At 38.4% G+C, this 19,199-nt stretch overlaps 2 protein-coding genes across 3 annotated transcripts in view; both read left to right on the top strand.

Annotated features, from left to right (window-relative positions):
- Positions 1-566, top strand: part of m6pr (mannose-6-phosphate receptor (cation dependent)) — a 6,142-nt gene extending 5,576 nt beyond the window's left edge. The window contains exon 7 of the mRNA XM_039804697.1: positions 1-566. This exon is cut by the window's left edge and continues 1,694 nt beyond it. The gene's annotated coding sequence lies outside the window, so the exon portion shown is untranslated.
- A 1,099-nt stretch (positions 567-1,665) lies between these two features.
- phc1 (polyhomeotic homolog 1) lies at positions 1,666-9,060 on the top strand. Of its 2 annotated transcripts, none has more exons than XM_039804699.1 (14): positions 1,666-1,818; positions 2,787-2,908; positions 3,059-3,169; positions 3,264-3,341; positions 3,433-3,576; positions 5,284-5,430; positions 5,611-6,333; positions 6,446-6,581; positions 6,695-6,873; positions 6,992-7,055; positions 7,175-7,262; positions 7,454-7,625; positions 8,138-8,375; positions 8,474-9,060. In XM_039804699.1, the coding sequence occupies exons 2-14, from the start codon at positions 2,792-2,794 to the stop codon at positions 8,623-8,625; spliced, it is 2,349 nt and encodes a 782-aa protein (XP_039660633.1). In that variant the 5' UTR covers positions 1,666-1,818; positions 2,787-2,791; the 3' UTR covers positions 8,626-9,060. The 2 variants fall into 2 exon arrangements, with proteins under 2 accessions (XP_039660633.1, XP_039660634.1); XM_039804700.1 differs by having other exon boundaries at positions 1,667-1,818; positions 3,264-3,329.
- The last annotated feature ends 10,139 nt before the right edge of the window (positions 9,061-19,199 follow it).

Below are 19,199 nucleotides of genomic sequence, written 5' to 3' on the forward strand. Positions count from 1 at the left end.
GGTTAAACAGACCCAAACACACACACACACACACACACACAAAACATACGGTGCAGGTTTCTTTTGACCAAATATTAAGGCCGCTTAATGCCTGATGCATTGCTTCTTTAGGAGAATAGAGCTACAATGAAAGCACTTACTGTTATTTTCTATACATTTCCTGTATCAATATATTATGGTTGTAAACATGTTACAGCTCTGATAATACTTTTTAGAAATTGCAATGTTAAGGATTAAAGCAGGATTTTTGACCTTGAGGGCAAAATTATGTTAGGAAGTTTCAGTTGTGTATCAAGTTACTATATTGTTGTCAGTGTACACTTACGTTAGGTTTGTTTTGTTTCTATCACTTGCTTTTTGTGTTTTTTAGGTTGACATTTCTTTGCTTAGTTCGGTGATTCACATCCTGGATCACAATCTGGTAGAAAAGGTTACACCTGTGGTTGTAGTGAACTGAACAACCTCTAGATTAATATAATGACCTGTTTGTTTCAAGAATGATTTCAATCTACCAACTGTTTTGTTGTTTTCTGATTCCATCAAAAATAAAAGATGAAAATAGTTTATGTATGCCCATTGTAGTGGTGAAATTAGTACACACCTAAGTGCACTCACCTTTGGAAATTTAATGAATGTGACATGTTTTAATAAAAACATTTTATGCACAATACATTTTTATTAATAATTTATATTTAAATTAACTTCATGGTTAAGATATTTGCTAATGTTGAGTAGTGTTTGGACCATATACCGCTTGGCAAATGTTGAAAAATGAAAAATAATCAGGTTTACCAATTTTATTTCAAACCAAGAAACATTTGAACATTTGCTTTTAATATTTTTTGAAACCATATTCCACCCACGCAATGACCCCTTTACAAGATGGAATACCGAGAAACCTTATTCTGAGAAAAACTTGGCTGGGAAACAGAAAAGAACATTAATACTACTAACAGAAATCATAAATTACACTCCACTTCTACACTAAACTATTTCTAAATGTATGAGTCATTTAGTGTAAAGTGTCTTCATTCTTAAATTGAAACATCTGCCATGGGGGTGAGGTAATTGATGTAATGACGAAATAAGGCAAACTTGCAGTGTTGTAGGCAAGTAGATATAGCCCCTGGCATTTAAATAAATATAACACCTGTATAGTTTTAAGGGCTTAGCATGTAAGTCTTATCCTGCAGGTGTGAGGTGGAGCTGAAATTATGTCAATTTGTTGTCATATGGTTTAAACAACTTTCATTTATACTAGTTACTTTGCCAGAGTAGCGTCCTATCACACATGTCCCTTATCTCTAATAACACTTTTTAGGATACATACAGTACATACATACATCTGACCATTGCCCATACTGTGTATATTTTTACACATTCTGCACACAACCCATTCAGCCTATTTTTCTTATGCAAAACTGTTATTTTGTATGTATGATTGTTTATGTATTTATTGTTTATTTCATATTCATGTTTAATATGTTTGCTTATGTATGCACTATTCACCAAGGCAAATTCCAGGTAAGTGCAACTTATTGTGGCAATTAACCCTTTTCTGATTCTGATTCAGAGACTCCACTGCACTGGAGTGTGTTTGGGATCTACACACTCCGATACAGTAGGTGGCGGTATGCATTATTTAACCTCGGTTTGCCTTCCGCCAACACACACAAAGAAGAAGAAAGGGATTTAAGAGGCGGAGTTTCGTTGGAGGCAAAAACCCTGAAAAGGGCTATCGTTGTTTGCAGTTAAAGCCAACATCGCAATATAAACTTGAGTGCACTTACGTGTGAAGGACACAAATACCAAGGAGAGGTAAACACATAAGCACGCCGAAAAACACTAAACGTTGACTTCGTGCAAGCGTAATAGCCAGGTAGTTACTAGCTTTCTGCCTGCAGTAAGAAGCTAGCATTGCTAGTTAGTTAGCCTATCTAGCTTATGTTGAATTAACGCTGAACATTTTCTACTATTAAGTGTTTATACGAAACGAACAGATTTTTCACTTTCATATAATGTTTCTGAACTCGGTCATCTTTTTCTATCCTCGTTACAAACGTTAATGCATTTTAGTTATGGTATGTCAGACTTTTGTTAAGCAAAGTCCATTGTAGGTAGCCACAGCTGGCTAGCTTCTTTCTTGGTGTTTTGAGCTTTCCTCCATGTTGTTCTTTCTCTTGTATTCATTTATCATGTTAACAAGTGCCAATGAAAATGCTTCAATACACATACATGCCTCTATTTTTAGTAGTATAGTAATAACGTCTGGCACGCTCATAAGTAGTTAAAAATACTGTTTGTGCAGGGGTGTAGCAAGCTGTGATTTATGGGTCCGCTGAAAGAATAAGTAGCTAACATTAACGTTAACTCTGTTAAAAACAATCAGAGAACTGGAAATGTTGTGCATTACAGCAGTGTTAAGTTACTCTAGATTAAAAGAAGTCTCCTTTTTAATGTCAGCAGTATTAGACATTTGAAACCTACTGAGTTGACACCGAATTTGGTTGTAATGTACTTAACTAGTAACTGATGATTTAAGTCTTTATATGTTTTATTTTTAATTGTGTAGCCTGACAAGCCAGACCCACATCAAGATGTTGACCCTGGCTGCGTCTAGATTTCTAGGCTACCAGTAAATGGTGCTAAATCGCATGTTTAACAAGTCTTCACGCTAAGATATCTTCAGTTAGAAGTTCTGCAATTCATAGAAATATTTTTTGTGTATACAACATAAGCGTTTGGTCACAACTACTTTTGATGAGCGGTTTCTGTGTTTTGAGCAGCAAACATGGATGCAGGTGAAGACCAAAACACAGGCACCACCAATGGAAATCCTCAAACAAGCGGGACCTCTCGTGCACCCCAGATAGCCCACATGTCTCTATATGAGAGACAGGCTGTACAGGTGTGCATAAACGACTGCCTAGATGCGATGAAAAGGCTAATGTTTGTTATCTTGAATTGTTAATAATATACTGTTTAAATATAAAGACTTTTGCATCAGTCTTAAACAACATGTATCTGTGTGTGTGTGTGTGTGTGTGTGTTTGTTTAGGCTCTCCAAGCACTGCAAAGACAGCCAAATGCAGCTCAGTACTTCCAGCAGCTCATGTTGCAGCAGCAGATCAATAGTGCACAACTCCACAACTTGGCTGCTGTGCAACAGGTAACCAGAATTATGACAGGAAAAGGCAGGCAGTACAAAAATATGATAAACAGAAGCATTACACAACATCCCTTTCATTCTCTTTTTAAACCAGGCCACGCTTGCAGCCAGTCGTCAGTCCAATACCCCAAGTAACAGCATGTCCCAGACGACCACCACTGTAAGTTTTGTTGTAAGTTGCTTGAGTTACGAATTACACAGCTAGTTTTTTTTAATAGTAAGGTAGGTTTGATAAAAAATCTAAAATGTTCTGTTTCTCCCAGGTCAATTTAAGCACCACATCTGCGGGAGGTACCATGACCAATCCCCGTCCTCACGGTCCAGCCACTTCTGCAACAACAACAGCTCTCAACCAATCAGTGTTGCTGGGTGGAAACTCTGCAGGACAAGGACAGATGTATCTTAGGGTGAGTTAAAAAATTAACATGCGCTGTGTCCATTTATGAGTATAATAGAATACATAAAGGCTTATTGCGCATGTCTGTGTCACCAATTCTTGTGATATAATAATTCAACCTTTATTCTGTTTGTGAAAGCTTATTGATTTGGTGAGTTACTCTTGGGTTGGTATCTCCTGCTACTGATAACTAGAGTCGTGCATTCGACTCTACTACTACTCTAAGAGCAGTTACAGAAGATAGCAGCAATGGCCTCTATAAGTATACATAAGGTAAAACCTACATAAACTGAACTCTATCAACAGAAAATATCTCAAGAGAATCAGTGAAACAGCATAATGTCTTGGAAGGGTTTTAAAAAAAAAAAAATGAGCACTTAACACCAAACATTGAAGGCAAATTCTTAAGTAATCCAAATCTGTGCATCATTTGTTCATTCGTTTTTTTTAAATAAAAGCAAAAAGCAAAAAATGACTTGTTTTCTCAATACTTGAATAACAACTTGTTTTTCCAATTTCCGATTTGATGTTCAAATGAAAAACAACTAATAACGAGCGGATCATAAAATGTTGATATTTTCAACTGATGCAAATTGCGTGACCCGGAAGTGATCTCTACTAGAACCATAGGACGCTATCAGATATGAATATATATTTGATCATGCACGACAAAACATGCAAGAATTAAATCCCCCTTCCACTCGGCCAGCCATGCCAAAACATTTAGGCTATTTATGAACTTCAGAATCCAATGGAAAATAATCTCAAAATGAAATAGCGCAACGTGGTGTCAACATAAAACGCAGCACTTTCAAGGCGGAGAGCGGAGTTCGCTTTGCGGCAAAAACAAAATAGCTTACTTTCACCCAGGCAACGCTTGTTTGTTCCCTCGGGAGTGTTTTAACCACGATCTTTTTCCTAAACTTAAGTAATTGTTTTGGTGCCTAAAACTTAACTGTCATTGCTGCAAGACGCTCACTTTTTCTGGCTACCTTTTGAGTGGGGGATACATTTAGTCTCCACTGGCCACTGTCTCCAAATAATTTAGCAGAGGATATAGACCAGAAAGGGGGAAATCCCATGAAAAGTTTAATATTTCAATTATACAATAACGGTTACTAACAAAATAAAAGTTATAATCAAACTGTATTCATATTGTGGGGCTATTATTCACATTGGGCCTTGTCACCTGCACAGCTGATGTGATCCACACATTTCCAGTAGTGTTGTAACAAAAGGGTCGTTTAACCCGGTGAATCACTTTATATAAATATGTTGGAGAGTTTCTGTGTTCCACTGTGTTTACTGATTTATTTTCAGTAAAATGTTACTTATTTTTCAATAGTTTAATAACGGGCCGTCTGTTCCTACATGTATTGATAGCGTCCAAGTAGAGATCACTTCCGCGTCATGCAATTTGCGTCAGTTGAAAATATCAGAATTGGATGAAAAGCTTTTTATCCATTTTTTCCAGTTTTCATTTGAGCACAAAATCGGAAATTGGAAAAACATGTCGTTATTCTTTTTTTCATTTTGGTTTTGGAAACGAGTATTGAGAAAACAAGTAATTTTTAGCTTTTTAGCTTTCTGCTTTTATTTTGAAAAATGAATGAACGAATGATGCACAGATTATACCATGTAGTTAAGTGATCTGTGAGTCAATCATTGAAATATTTTGTTATTTTAAGGTTGACCATCTGTCTTGCTCCTCACATAGGTCAACCGCTCTCTCAGGGCTCCCCTTGCCTCTCAGCTCATCTTCATGCCTGGTGGTACAGCAACAGTTGCCCAGACACAGCAGCAGCAGCAGCAGCAGCAGCAGCATGAAATCGCACCTACCACAGCCCAGTCTGACAATGATCAGGTTTGAGTACAATTACCATTAATGTGAGGTCTGAGCTATTTAAAGTCATACAGTCTAAGATATGTGATAGTTTTCAGATATGTAATTGTCATGGGAAGACTATTTGACACCACAAAGCACACTTCTGCTAGTTTTCTCAAATGCATTTCACCACAACCTGTTCCTTTCTTAATTTTACAGGTGCAGAATCTGGCCTTACACTGTGCTTCCGCTCCTAGAGCAGTTGCTGTAAAGGCTGAGCTTCCAGAGAGGAAAGATATAGCTAGATTTCCTCTTGGTCAACAGCAGCAGCAGCAGCAGACTTTTGCCCAGACATCTCAGCAGCAGCAAGTGCAACCACAACAGCAGCAACAAATGGCCAAAACCAACTTTACTCCGCAGTCCAACGCAAACACTATGACTCTAAAGAATGTTACTCCTGCTGCTTCTGTAGCTCCTTCCTCCACTTCCTCTCCAGCACTCCCTCTTTCCCAACTCCTCCTGTCCTCCTCTGCTGCCCCCATGATCCTGGTGCCCACCTCAAATGTTCCTCCCACCACCCAGGGCTACACTATTGGCCCAGTGACACCAAAAGCCAACGTTAACACGCAGACTCTGGTGGTGCAGCCCCTACAACAGGCCAGCACTATTGCAGAAAAAGGACCTGTGCCAATCCAGCCCAAGACAGCTCAAGGACAACGCTTACCTGTACAGCTGCCTCCTCGACACCCACCTCCCATTCTCCCAGCTCCACCTAGCAACACCCAGCACAACACTCCCCACATCCCTGTGCAGCTTGTGGGAGCCAGGCAGGGCTTAACAGGAAACGCACAGGCTGTGGCCCTGGCACTGGCACGAAGCAGCACGGCCCAGGAAAGTACAGCTGGCGGAAATGTTAACACAGTCTCCAACAACAGCGCTATGGTAAGACCAACCATTGAAAGGACGTACTTAGCGACACTGACACTTCTTTGGTTTGGTGTTAAGGATAACTGTCAAGTATTGTAACAGTTCTTTCCCCCCCACATACCATTAGATAAAGCCTGCTATTGGTTCTCTGAAGAGAAAATCTGACAGTGACGCACCAAATGAGATGGCGACAGAATCTTCAGACTCTACACCCATGAAAGATTCTGCTCCTCCCTTATCCCCTGCCCCGACAAAGGACTCGGGTATGTCAATTTACTCTCTCCAAATCAAGCAAAGATTAAAAAAAATTGTAACTAAGTCTAGAAATCTGTTTGAAAGCTCATTGTTTTTCCCCGTTTCTTTCGATCCTCACTAGCTCCTCCTTTAGCAGCTGCCTTCTCATCCCCTCCCACCCTGTCCTTGCCTCTGCCCTTGTCAAGAGTCGGGCATGGGGACAAAGACAGAGCGCCTGTTCCCCAGGCAGTGGTCAAACCTCAAGTCCTCACCCACCTCATAGAGGGCTTTGTCATCCAGGAGGGAGCTGAGCCCTTCCCTGTAAGTGTGCACTGTTGTGATGACATAGATTTAGCAATGAATCGAATCTCTGTTTTGAAATACTCTGGCTATGCACTTTTCCTTGTAAAAACGTTTCTTATTGTATTTGATGTAAAAGGTTGCTGGACTCCTCAAAGACAGAGATTTCGCCTTGGTTGGCCGCTCTGAAAATGGACCTCAATGTAAGTGATGAAGTAGCTCTCTTTTTTTTAAGGATCAAGTGTGATACCATGAATCTGTGTGCATAATCATTATTTCATAAATGTGTAATGTAGGTTTATCCCTCCCTTTTCCTCTTCAGTGTTAAAGTGTGAGTACTGTGGAAGCCTTGCCCCAGCCAGCCAGTTCAGAGGATCAAAGAGGTTCTGTTCAAATACTTGTGCCAAGAGGTACGATTTTCTTTAGCTTTCCGTTTCGGCATTGTTTTTATTTTGGTTTGTTGTTTGGTGACCAAAAACTCTACTGTGCTTTACATTAAGGTTAGGTAACCATATTTAATAAAGAAACCAGTCAAAGACTATACCAAACAAAAGTCTAAGAAATGTCTTCCTGAGTTTTGACTGTGCTCCTGGATCCACAGGTATAATGTGAGCTGCAGCCAACACTTCAAGACAAGCAGAGGGAGGAGTGGTGCAGGGCTGGCACCGCCTCCAGCACCCACTGAGAGCGCCGCTAGGCGAAGAGGCCCCTCTCGCAGGAGCAGTTCTAATATCACTAGTAATAACATTTCAAGCAGGCATCTATCTGTTAAGGTACGATCTGTAGTTCAGAGGATGAGACTGTTGATATTCTATATTTTTCTAATTCTAAAATGGGCCACAATGTTTCACTGGATGACATGTTTCCTCAATAGAGTGAACACAGGCACTGCAGTTTGAGTCCCATACACTCTCCTGCTACTGTAGTGTCCTAATTGTGTATTATTTCGCAGCTCAAAATAGTCCAACAAATGCACCATTTACTCCTGAGTGATTTTTGAAAACTACAGTGCCCAGCTGGAGAACATTATTTAACCTCTTTTAAAGATGATACTTTGTACTTGTCATCTGTCTTTTATAAATATTTACATCTTCAGGGAAAACTGATTGGCTTGAGTACCACAGACAGTAGTCAGAAAGTATTGTTGGGCAATACATGGAATTAAATTGTTGATAGTAGAAAAATGGCTGCCTAATGCTTTATATATCATGTCATTATCCACAAATGCAGCTTACTCTCTGAAGTTTTGTCATTGGCTTTTGTTTCTCCACTTTTGTGGGCGTAGTGTCACTCTGAGTCCAGTCGCTCGGAGGACGTATCCAGCGACGGGGAAGAAGAGGAGGACGATTCTCCTTCACTGTCCCCAAGCTCTTCACACTCCTGCTCTAGAGCTGAGCGCAGCGCTCCTCCGTCTGACAGCTCAGCTCCTGGTAGCCTCCCACTAGATGGGGCTAACTTTCTCTCAGCAACTCCTGCTCAGTGGAGTGTGGAAGAAGTCTTCAGATTTATCTCTTCACTTCAAGGTTGGTGTTCAGTGAGATAAGTTTTGAAAGCCATAGCCATGTCTCCTGTTCTCTTTATCTAACTCTATCTTCCTGTCTTTCTGTCGGTTGGTGTCCAGGCTGTGAAGAGTTGGCTGCCCAGTTTCTGTCACAGGAAATAGACGGGCAGGCTCTGATGCTCCTGCGAGAGGACCATCTCATCTCCACCATGAATATCAAGCTGGGTCCTGCTCTCAAGATCTGTGCCTCTATCAACATCCTGCGTGAGTGATTCAGTGCGTACTTCAGAGGGACACCAGCATCGTTGTCATTGATAACGTCTCACTGAAATCAATACCTGGACCTCTTTTAGTAAGAAGTAAAAAAAGACTATGGGAAAAGTGAGGATTTTTCTTACAAAACAATGGTGCACTATCAGTCATGTGAAGACATGGGGATGGACAGTTTACGTTCTGGACATTGAATGTGCAAAAACATGTTGTATGTGTGAGTGGTGAGCATGGGCTGTCTAGAGTATCCATGTCAGTAGTGTTTGTCAGTTGTTGTTTTTCTGTTGCTGTGAGTAGAAGTATGTATTCTCTAAGGCCCGGGACACATTAACCCGATTATCGGCTATGGGACAGTCTGGCGAGGTCAGTGACTCAAATCTGTTCAGTGTGTCCCGTGCCGTCGTCCGTCTGGGGGGCTGTCGGCATTCATTTTGGCCGACCTGACATGTTCGGTCGGCGGCAGGGAAATCGGGACTCACCCGGAAATGACGAGCGCAATGAGGTGACTACAGTTTCTCAAAATCTGATGAAAATCCTCTAAACTGACCTTTTGTTGAGCTGAAATGAAGACAGATTCAGCAACTGCATGGCCTACTTCTCGCTTAAAATGTTTTCAGAAACACGTTTCAGTGAACTATTTTAGTACAATATGAGATCGTATTCTGAACGGCCGCCATGACAGTCTGGCTCTCAATATCCGGAGAAAACAAACCCATGTGACGGGTTCGTCCAATCAGCTGCCGGTTTTCATTACTTGGGCAACATTACAGATTAGCGCCGCCTGCTGTTATGGAGATGTATTACGTCTCGTCTCCTCTCGTCTTTTTGGTCTGTTCTGTGGCAGTTTTTTGGACCTCGGGGACGCGACTGATCATATCGACGGGGTTTTCTGTCAACGGTCGCCCGTCGGCTATATGTGTCCCGGCCTTAATGAAACTGTGCAAATCTGCCAGCCTGCAGTAATCTGTGCTAGGTCTTCTAACTAGGACAGTTTATCTGTTGGGTTAAAAAAAAAGAAATGTTGCCTTCTTGATGTATTTCAAACGGTGCTTTAACTTTAGTGATATGATTTGGAGGGATGTCAGCATCAGTCCACTTCATTTATATATATTTCAGTCTTATTAGTAGTTATTAGTTTATTTACCATATATGTTTAATCCAGGCTTCAATCACATCGAGCAAAGGACACTCAAAAAGCCTGGTATTTGAATTAGTTCATTTTACCAGTTATTGAAAGTTTTAGTTTTTTATCTTTTCCACTTTGTACTACAATCAAAATTATTTTTTTCATGAATATGATATAGTTTTAGTAGCTTTAATCAACTTAACTACCTGAAAATAGGTATTCCTCATGGTTTGCTCTCTCAAGGGCTAAGTGGAAGTGCTCTGTGTACATGTATGCAGTACTACCAATAAACAATACCTGTTACTGGACCTCTGTGCGTGCGTGCGTCTGCTTTTATTACCCCTTGAAAATGAAAAAGTTAATTGTAATTTTTTGACTTTTGTCATTTATTTTGTGTAAACCATTTGAGCTCATTTCACATGACCTGAACTGAGAAGTGTAATAATAGCATAAATACATTTGTGTCCTTTATTTCCAACTGCCAAAGAATCATACAAAAATGTGGTAAGAACATATATTACATCTGTTAATATACATTTGTATTATGCTATAAACAAGATCTGTAAAACTGTCATAAATTAACCGTATCGACTACAAGTTTAGGATGCAGCGGCTGTACATTGGTCAAGTTTACCTATCTTAACGTGTACTACAACAAAATTACTGGTTGTATTTTCCCAACAGCAATGCCTAACTCCCAGTGTTAGGCATTGCCTCATCAGACAAAGAAGCACATGTATGAGGGGCCGTCAGGGACATTATTCAGAATTACCTCTCGCACACACTACTGAAACGCTCTCACACATACAAGTGAAACGCAACGCTCTCACACATACAAGTGAAACGCTCTTATATATACTACTGAAACGCTCTCACACATAAGTGAAATGCTCTTATATATACTACTGAAACGCTCTCACACATACAAGTGAAACGCAACGCTCTCACACATACAAGTGAAATTCTCTTATATATACTACTGAAACGCTTTCACACATAAGTGAAATGCTCTTATATATACTACTGAAACGCTCTCACACATACAAGTGAAATGCTCTTATATATACTACTGAAACGCTCTCACACATACAAGTGAAACGCTCTTATATATACTACTGAAACGCTCTCACACATACAAGTGAAACGCGCTCTTATATACACTACTGAAACGCTCTCACACATACAAGGAAACGGCTTTATATATACTACTGAAACGCCTCACACACACAAGTGAAACGCTCTATATATATACTACTGAAACGGCTCTCACACATACAAATGAAATGCTCTTATATACACTACTGAAACGCTCTCCACACATACAAGGAAACGCCTTCACATACAAGGAACGCTCTTATATATACTACTGAAACGCTCTCACACATACAAGTGAAACGCTTTATATATACTACTGAAACGCTCTCACACATACAAGTGAAATGCTCTTATATACACTACTGAAACGCCTCACACATACAAGTGAAACGCTCTCACACATACACAAGTGAAAACGCCTCTTATATATACTACTGAAAACGCTCTCACACATAAGTGAAATGCTCTTATATATACTACTGAAAACGCTCACACATACAAGTGAAACGCAACGCTCTCACACATAAAAGTGAAACGCTCTTATATACACTACTGAAACGCTCTCACACATACAAGTGAAACGCTCTTATATATACTACTGAAACCCTCTCACGCGCAATACTGAACTGCTCTCATAAACGCTACTGAAACACTCTCATAAACACTACTGAAACGCTCTCACGCACAATACTGAAATGCGCTTATAAATGCTACTGAAACGCTCTCATAAACGCTACTAAAAAGCTCTCACACATCACAAGTGAAACGCTTTCATATATATATTTTCATGTTTTAATGCTGCTTACCGGGACACTATGGTGGCTCGGGCATCAATAATAATAATTAATGAATATATATAATATTTATATATAATAACAATGTGCAATAACTACTGTGCAATACCATTCCATATTCACTGTGCAATATATTGCCTATGTGCAACTGCTGCTGATGCTACTATTTCTGTTATCTATTGTTTGTGGATTCTTACTGTTTTTCTCTTGTACATAGTGTTTTTATTTGTTATTTATTATTGTCCTACTCTTACTGTTTTGTTATACTGTTTTTTTCTCTATCCACTTTGCTGCTGTAACACTGGACTTTTCCTATTGTGGGACAAATATAGAATATCTTATTTTATCTTTTCCACCTGATTACATAAAAACACATACCACATAGCTAATAATAAATATACAAGATACAGCTTATGACAACGTGCCTTCCAATTCAGATTACATACGTCTAATAAACATCATACAGAAACTGTTCTTAATGTTTTTATCTGGAGATACATATAAGTATGAGCATTTTCAGAATTTCAGTCCAACAACCGACGTTAGTTAACGTTACGTTCTGTCGCAGAGAGCTTGATTGACAGCGTGAGCGGTGTTATGGCGTAATCAACACATGGCTCATTTGAATATTAAAATTAGCAGGTCACGACAAGAAAATGTAACCAATGAAATTACTTATTTTGACACGGCTTTTTGACACACATTTTTGCCAATAAGTATTAAACTAACAAGTTAATCTGTCAAAAGGTGGACCTTTTTGTTATTTTATCAAAAGTGAAGTAAAGTCATTTTATAGCACATTTAAATGAACAACAGTTGACCCAAAAAGTTGCTTTACAGGTAGAGCAGGGAGGGCATAAACAGTATACCTTAAAGATACATTAATCAAGTAAACAAGGTACCATGAATACATTTTGGCAAAAGTAGAATCAAATAAAGTAACATAGAATAAAACAACAATGGAACATTTGTAAATACGAAAGGATAAGAAAAAGATGAGTTCAGTTCATAGCTCTGAATCTTAAAAACAAAACAAAAAAAAACATTAGGAATCAAAGGAATTTAAACGCAAGAGAGTAGAAATGCATCTTCAGATTTGATTTAAAACTAACAATTGTATTACATAAATTGATCTGGGGTGGGAGGGATTTCCAGAGTTTGGGGGGCTACTACAGAGAAGACTCCGTCCCCTCTGGTTTTTAGGCATGTCCGGCAAAAATGAGTGTCAGGCTTAGCCGGACTGTCCAGCCTAAAGCCTGAGGAATGGCCAACCTTTATATATATATATATATATATATATATATATATATATATATATATATATATATATATATATATATATATATATATATATATATATATATATATATAATATTTCACTATAATGTGTGAAAGGATTTCACTATAGTGTGTGAGAGGTGTTTCACTTGGTTATATGAGAGTTTTCACTATAATGTGTGAAAGGATTTCACTATAGTGTGTGAGAGGTGTTTCGGTAAAACCGGAAGGGCTTCCGTTCAACAAAAATGCGCAATTCACAGCGCGATTCACGTGTTGATCGTCAGCCATATTGTTCGCAAACACTAATGTCTGCCCAACAGCCTGCAAGCAGCCTAACCGGAGGCAGCAGCGTTACTTCACACTGTACTTGCGTCAGCGGGAGACCATCAGAACCGTTGCAACTTCAAGCCGCGACACACTGAACAGTCACATAGCGTCACTTTCCCCCTCCGGACAGCACAGCAGCATGACACTGCCAACTGCAGCTCCAGTGTGAGCAACGCTTCATCTCTTGGACATCAGCCACGAGGTGGAAAAGGTAATTATAAATAGTTTTTTTTTCTAAATTATTGTTTAATCCAACGCAACGCAACAAGGCATGGTAGTGAGCTAAACAGTTAGCTGTTTGTGTCTCCACTACAAACATGCGCTCACTACCGCAGACCGCTCACTACCACCCTAATACCCGAAGAGTCTCAGATCTACTGCAAACTTGGCATAGTTCTTGCAGGGGGCCTAGATAGGTACACTGTCGAATTAGGTGCATGTAAGTGCCAGCAGCTAACTTAGTATTGTTTGTAGCGTGGTTGCTATGGTAACATACGGCAATGTGCCTCACGTGGTGGTACGTCAGCAGGTGGTAAAATCAGCTGTTCTTCACCTGGTGTGTATTGACTTGATGTTTTTAAGACTGTAGGAACATTTCACTTCTTGTGTTTTTAGCAGCAATAAATATACACAAACCAGCATTCCTCTACTAAATGTTTCTTCATCATTTCTGCACTGCTGTTACACCAAGCATAATCTAATGTTGTTATTTGGCCATATTGGTTGTTTACTTGAACAGTGCCATATCTTAAACTAATGTTACTGACTGTTGTTACTGTTGTCTGTTGTTACAGACTGTTACAGTCTGTAAATCCTCTGTTATTTTCTGCCCCACACTGAAGCAATAATACATTTTACCAGTGATGATCTTCACTGCATATTACTGCTGTGATTAAATACATCCTTCATCAGTATTTGAGTCAAGTACTTTAGTAAAAAATACTGATTATAAATAAAACTACTTTTTATGTATGCCTTTTTTTGTTTATTTCTCTCATCGGTACAGGCCAAAAGTTTTGACACACCTTCTCATTCAATGCGTTATATTATTTATTTTCATGACTATTTACATCGTATCACCTGAAGTCATCAAAACTATGAATGAATACATATGTATGTAATATGATACTTAACAAAAGTGTGAAATAACTGAAAACATGTCGTCTTATATTTTAGATTTCTCAAAGTAGCCACACTTTGCTTTTTTATTAATAAGGGAAATAATTCCACTAATTAACCCTGAGAAGGCACACTTGTGAAGGTAAAACCATTTCAGGTGACTACCTCATGAAGCTCATTGAGAGAACACCAAGGGTTTGCAGAGTTATCAAAAAAGCAAAGGGTGGCTACTTTGAAGAATCTAAAATATAAGACATGTTTTCAGTTATTTCACACTTTTTTGTTAAGTACATAATTCCATATGTGATCATTCATAGTTTTGATGCCTTCAGTGAGAATCTACAATGTAAATAGTCATGAAAATAAAGAAACACATTGAATGAGAAGGTGTGTCCAAACTTTTGGCCTGTACTGTATGTCTCAGCATAAAGGAATGACCTTATTGCATATCCCCTTTTCACGTTACATTTATGTCACTCAGAAACACCAGTCCCATTTCAAGGTGGCTGCTGAACTCTGACCTTGCGATTGTCACCTCAGTTGACAAATTATAACCTTCCATGCCCTGTCCACAGCCTACAATATCTAATGAGTCTGTGTTAAAGGGAAGGGCAGACGTGGTTTTTCATGGTAGATTTATGGCTCAGAGAGAAATCACGTATATAAGAGTGTTCAGGGCTTGAAGTGATAAAATTGGTTACATGAATATATATAAAATCTGAATATTAATGGGTTAAATATAACTGATATTGATAACCACTACCCATTATTTACTGTATATAATATTGATAGCGGGTGGTGGTTAGTATTTTGTATTGTATTTCCTATAGCAGTATGACATTATTGTACTGGCTGTTTTCATGTGTTCTGAGTAGTGTGCAAACAAGGTCCAAAATCATGGTTACACAAACATGGACACATCCTTTCTGATCCTTAGGACTGGGACCACCAGACTGTTTTAGAACGCATCAGGGATGGCTTTGGTGAGCACATTCCAGAGCCATGTCAGGTAAATGCCTCTTTTTTCCTCTTACTTTCATGATTATTACAAACATTTGTGTTTTTTGATTTTTTTTTTAAAAATGTTTTTTTTTTATGCTGTTTTTGGTTTTTTTGTTTTTTTTTTATTGTGGTGATATATTCAAAAAGCTTTTTTTAGTATGAAGGTTTTTTTTATATTCCCTTTTTTTTTCTTTTTTTTTTTTTTTTTTTTTTTTAAAAAAAAAAAAAAGGTGTTCTGTATCTGTTTTCAATTAAAATCCCTCTGCAGTTCTCATGAAACATTTGCAGCAATGTGTTGTGCAAAACTTTGATTTGCAACATTCCCACATTGCCCTTGAAATTTGCTACTGTCATCTTGTGAAACATGTATGGTACTATACAATCCAGTTTTCTGAATTTGGATAGTCACACTGAAAAGGAAAAGTCAGTATTTTTCACCCCGGACCAAGCAAAATTATATTGCTTAATTTATTAGATTAAGTTATTGGAAATGTACATCATCCTTGGCATGCATATTATATTGCAGCTCACTTCTCCATTCATGTTTTACACCTAGCTTTTTATTTGTTTGTGTCAACCACGGCCCTGGTCATCATTCGAGACCCGGCCTTTAATTGACAGCCATTTTTGTTTGGCGAAATGTGGTATTTATCAATATTGTTTTTCCTTTTATGCCATTGTTTTGCAGCTATAAGAGAGGACTGGTAATACATTGCTGGCAAAGCCATTGCTGTGAGCTTGGTACATGGCGGTCCACCACCAAACTTCCTCTCTCAGACATAGCTGACACAGAACTCTTGGAAAAAGTCAAAAGGTCAGTTGATAGATTTTGAATGTTATACTGAATTAGTTTACATTAAAAGGTTCTCTTGTTGTTTTCCCTTTTGAAAGGAGTATCAGCCCACTTTTTCCATATTATGTTGTAGTTTGAATGCCACCACTATTCAACGGACAAGTGTCGACAGCAAAGCATATTTTTCCTCTTATTTATCGCATTGTAGCAATGTACAACCCTTTGAGGACCTTGAAAAGTCAAATGCACCTTTGCTTGACTACTTGGCCAATGCAGGATGTCTGAGGCCTAGTACGTCGTAAGAGACAGGGATCTGCTGAAATTGTCATGTTTCAGGTCATCCACAGAGTTCAAAGTCCATTTCAAAGGTATTCAGTGTTAGTTGTTGTACAGTCAGATCAATCTCAAAAAGGAGTCATAATTTTAACCATTGACCAACAAGGTGTAAGACTAGCTTCACAAAATCTATTGTGTTTGTATAAAACCAAGGGACAATTTGACATTGTACAATTGAATTATGGATTGCACAATTATTCCATGTTGTTTGTACAGATTCTGTGAAGGACTGAAAACTCTTTGGGTTCAGGACCAAATACGACGACATCCAGAGACAGCCCCCCCTGTTCTGCTATGAGCTGTGGATGATCTTTTCAGCATTCGTCTCTCTCCAGAAGGGAGCAACAAGAGAGCTGCTGACGAGATGGTCGTTACTTTCTGGAGGGACTATCTCCAAAATGCAGAGGGTAATTAATGGTTTAATGGTCATCTGTTTTTTTTAGTATCATTCTTTTTATTTTATTCTCTTGGTAGTCATAACATTATCACAAAGCAACCTGCGAATGTTGAAAGATGAAAGACCTGTTATAATTGAATTGCTATAAGAGGCATTCAGATTTTTAGGACGCTTTGGTTTTGAGAAGTGAAATACTCTTACTGGACAATTTATTCAGTATCAGCTGATGTTAATTGCTTTAGAGATGATTCACATACATATTAATTGGACCAACTACCACTGATAATGTTTTTCTTTTTATAGAAGAAGAAGGGCCATCCAAACTAGAGAAGATATTGGCCTTCACAACTTGAGCATCTGACCAGTTCATTCACAAAGGAGATGATGGCTTCTCTACATCAATGTTCCCTCTTGCCAACACATGTGTTAACTGCATCAACTTGCCACTACATGTGTCTTACCAACGTCAAGAAATTTAAAAATTTTTTTTTTTTTTTGTAAATTTTTTTTTTTTTTTTTTTTTTTTTTTAATTTTTTTTTTTTTTTTTTTTTTTTTTTTTTTTTTTTTTTTTTTTTTTTTTTTTTTTTTTTTTTATTTTTTTTTTTTTTTTTTTTTTTTTTTTATTTTTTTTAACAAAACTTTAATTCACAGAATACACTGCACAAGTGAAGAAAACATTTTAACAAACCTTAACATAACTCCTATGCTATTCACTTAAAGGAACACACCGACTTATTGGGAATTTAGCTTATTCACCGTAACCCCCAGAGTTAGACAAGTCGATACATACCCTTCTCATCTCAGTGCGTGCTGACGGCTCCAGCAGCATCAGGCCAGCACAGAACATCAGGTAACTGGTTCCAGTAATCCTACTGCTCCGAATAAGTGACAAAATAACACCAACATGTTCCTATTTAAATGTTGTGATTTATAGAGTCACAGCGTGTACAAAAAACAACGTAACATGAGACACAGCCGTCTTCTAACTGTAAACAAACCGGGAACTATATTCTCAGGCGGAAGAATATAGTACTTGGGCGGAGTGATATGCTCGCAGCAAGCCTGTCTGAGAATATAGTTCCCGGTTTGTTTACTGTTAGAAGACGGCTGTGTCTCATGTTATGTTGTTTTTTGTACATGTTGTGACTATACAAATCACAACATGTAAATAGGAACGTGTTATTTATTGTCACTTTGTCTAATTCAGAGCAGCAGGCTAGTTGGAACCAGGTACCTCCAGGATCTGTGCTAGGCTAAGCTAATGCTGGAACCGTCAGACAGCGTTACGCACCGGAGATGAAAGGGTATGTATCGACAATCTTACCTGGGGGGTTCGTAATATAGCTAAATTCCTAATAAGTCGGCGTCCCTAAAGATACGAAGTGAAGAAAAACATCTATTCCATGGTCCCCATCATTTTTCAAGTGGGTTTACTTGTTGAATAATGTTAGTTGTGGTCTCATTAATAGTTACATCTATGTCTGGAATTACAACATTATTATTGGTTTGAAGTTCAGGTAATGGCCCTTCTTCATCAATGCCATAGTAGTTATCAGCATCAAAAATGCTGTTTAGAGCTGGATGGATTCCTGCATTATTAATGACACCTGAATGCCACAGCTGGAGAGGTGTCTGCCCCCCTGGTGTGGAGAGGTCATGGTGGTTCTATTGATTGATTGATGAATTATGTTACTGCTCTTTCAATCCTTGGTAAATAAAAATAATGCAGACAAAATAAATGTAGTTCATTCAATGAATCCAGTACACCCTGTTCCTCCATGAAGTTAAAGATGTTTATAAAGTGTCTAGATACAACACCATTGAGTTCTGCCCATATTCTCTCAATCCTTTGGTTGTGTACTGATAAACCTGTAATAACACTGTTCAATCATCTTCTTTCCAACATAAAACAGGCAACATTTATATTTTCCTTACCATGATCACATCTGACCCTTAAGGGCAAGCTATATGAGCACTATTTTACTAGTATTTGGTAAAGCTTTTTTGTAGTTTATGCAAAATGTTGTGCGTGTAAGCAAGTTTTTCAGTAGTGTATATGAGAGCATTTCAGTAGCGTTTATGAGAGTGTTTCAGTAGCGTTTATGAGAGCGTTTCAGTAGCGTTTATGAGAGCGTTTCAGTAGCGTGTATGAGAGCGTTTCAGTAGTGTTTATGAGCAGAGATGGGAAGTAACGAAGTACAAATACTTCGTTACTGTACTTAAGTAGATTTTTCGGATATTTCTACTTTACTTTACTATTTTTTTTTGTGGCGACTTTTTACTTTTACTCCTTACATTTTAACAC

This window comes from Perca fluviatilis, chromosome 7 (assembly GCF_010015445.1).
Source record: "Perca fluviatilis chromosome 7, GENO_Pfluv_1.0, whole genome shotgun sequence".
Classification (NCBI taxonomy): domain Eukaryota; kingdom Metazoa; phylum Chordata; class Actinopteri; order Perciformes; family Percidae; genus Perca; species Perca fluviatilis.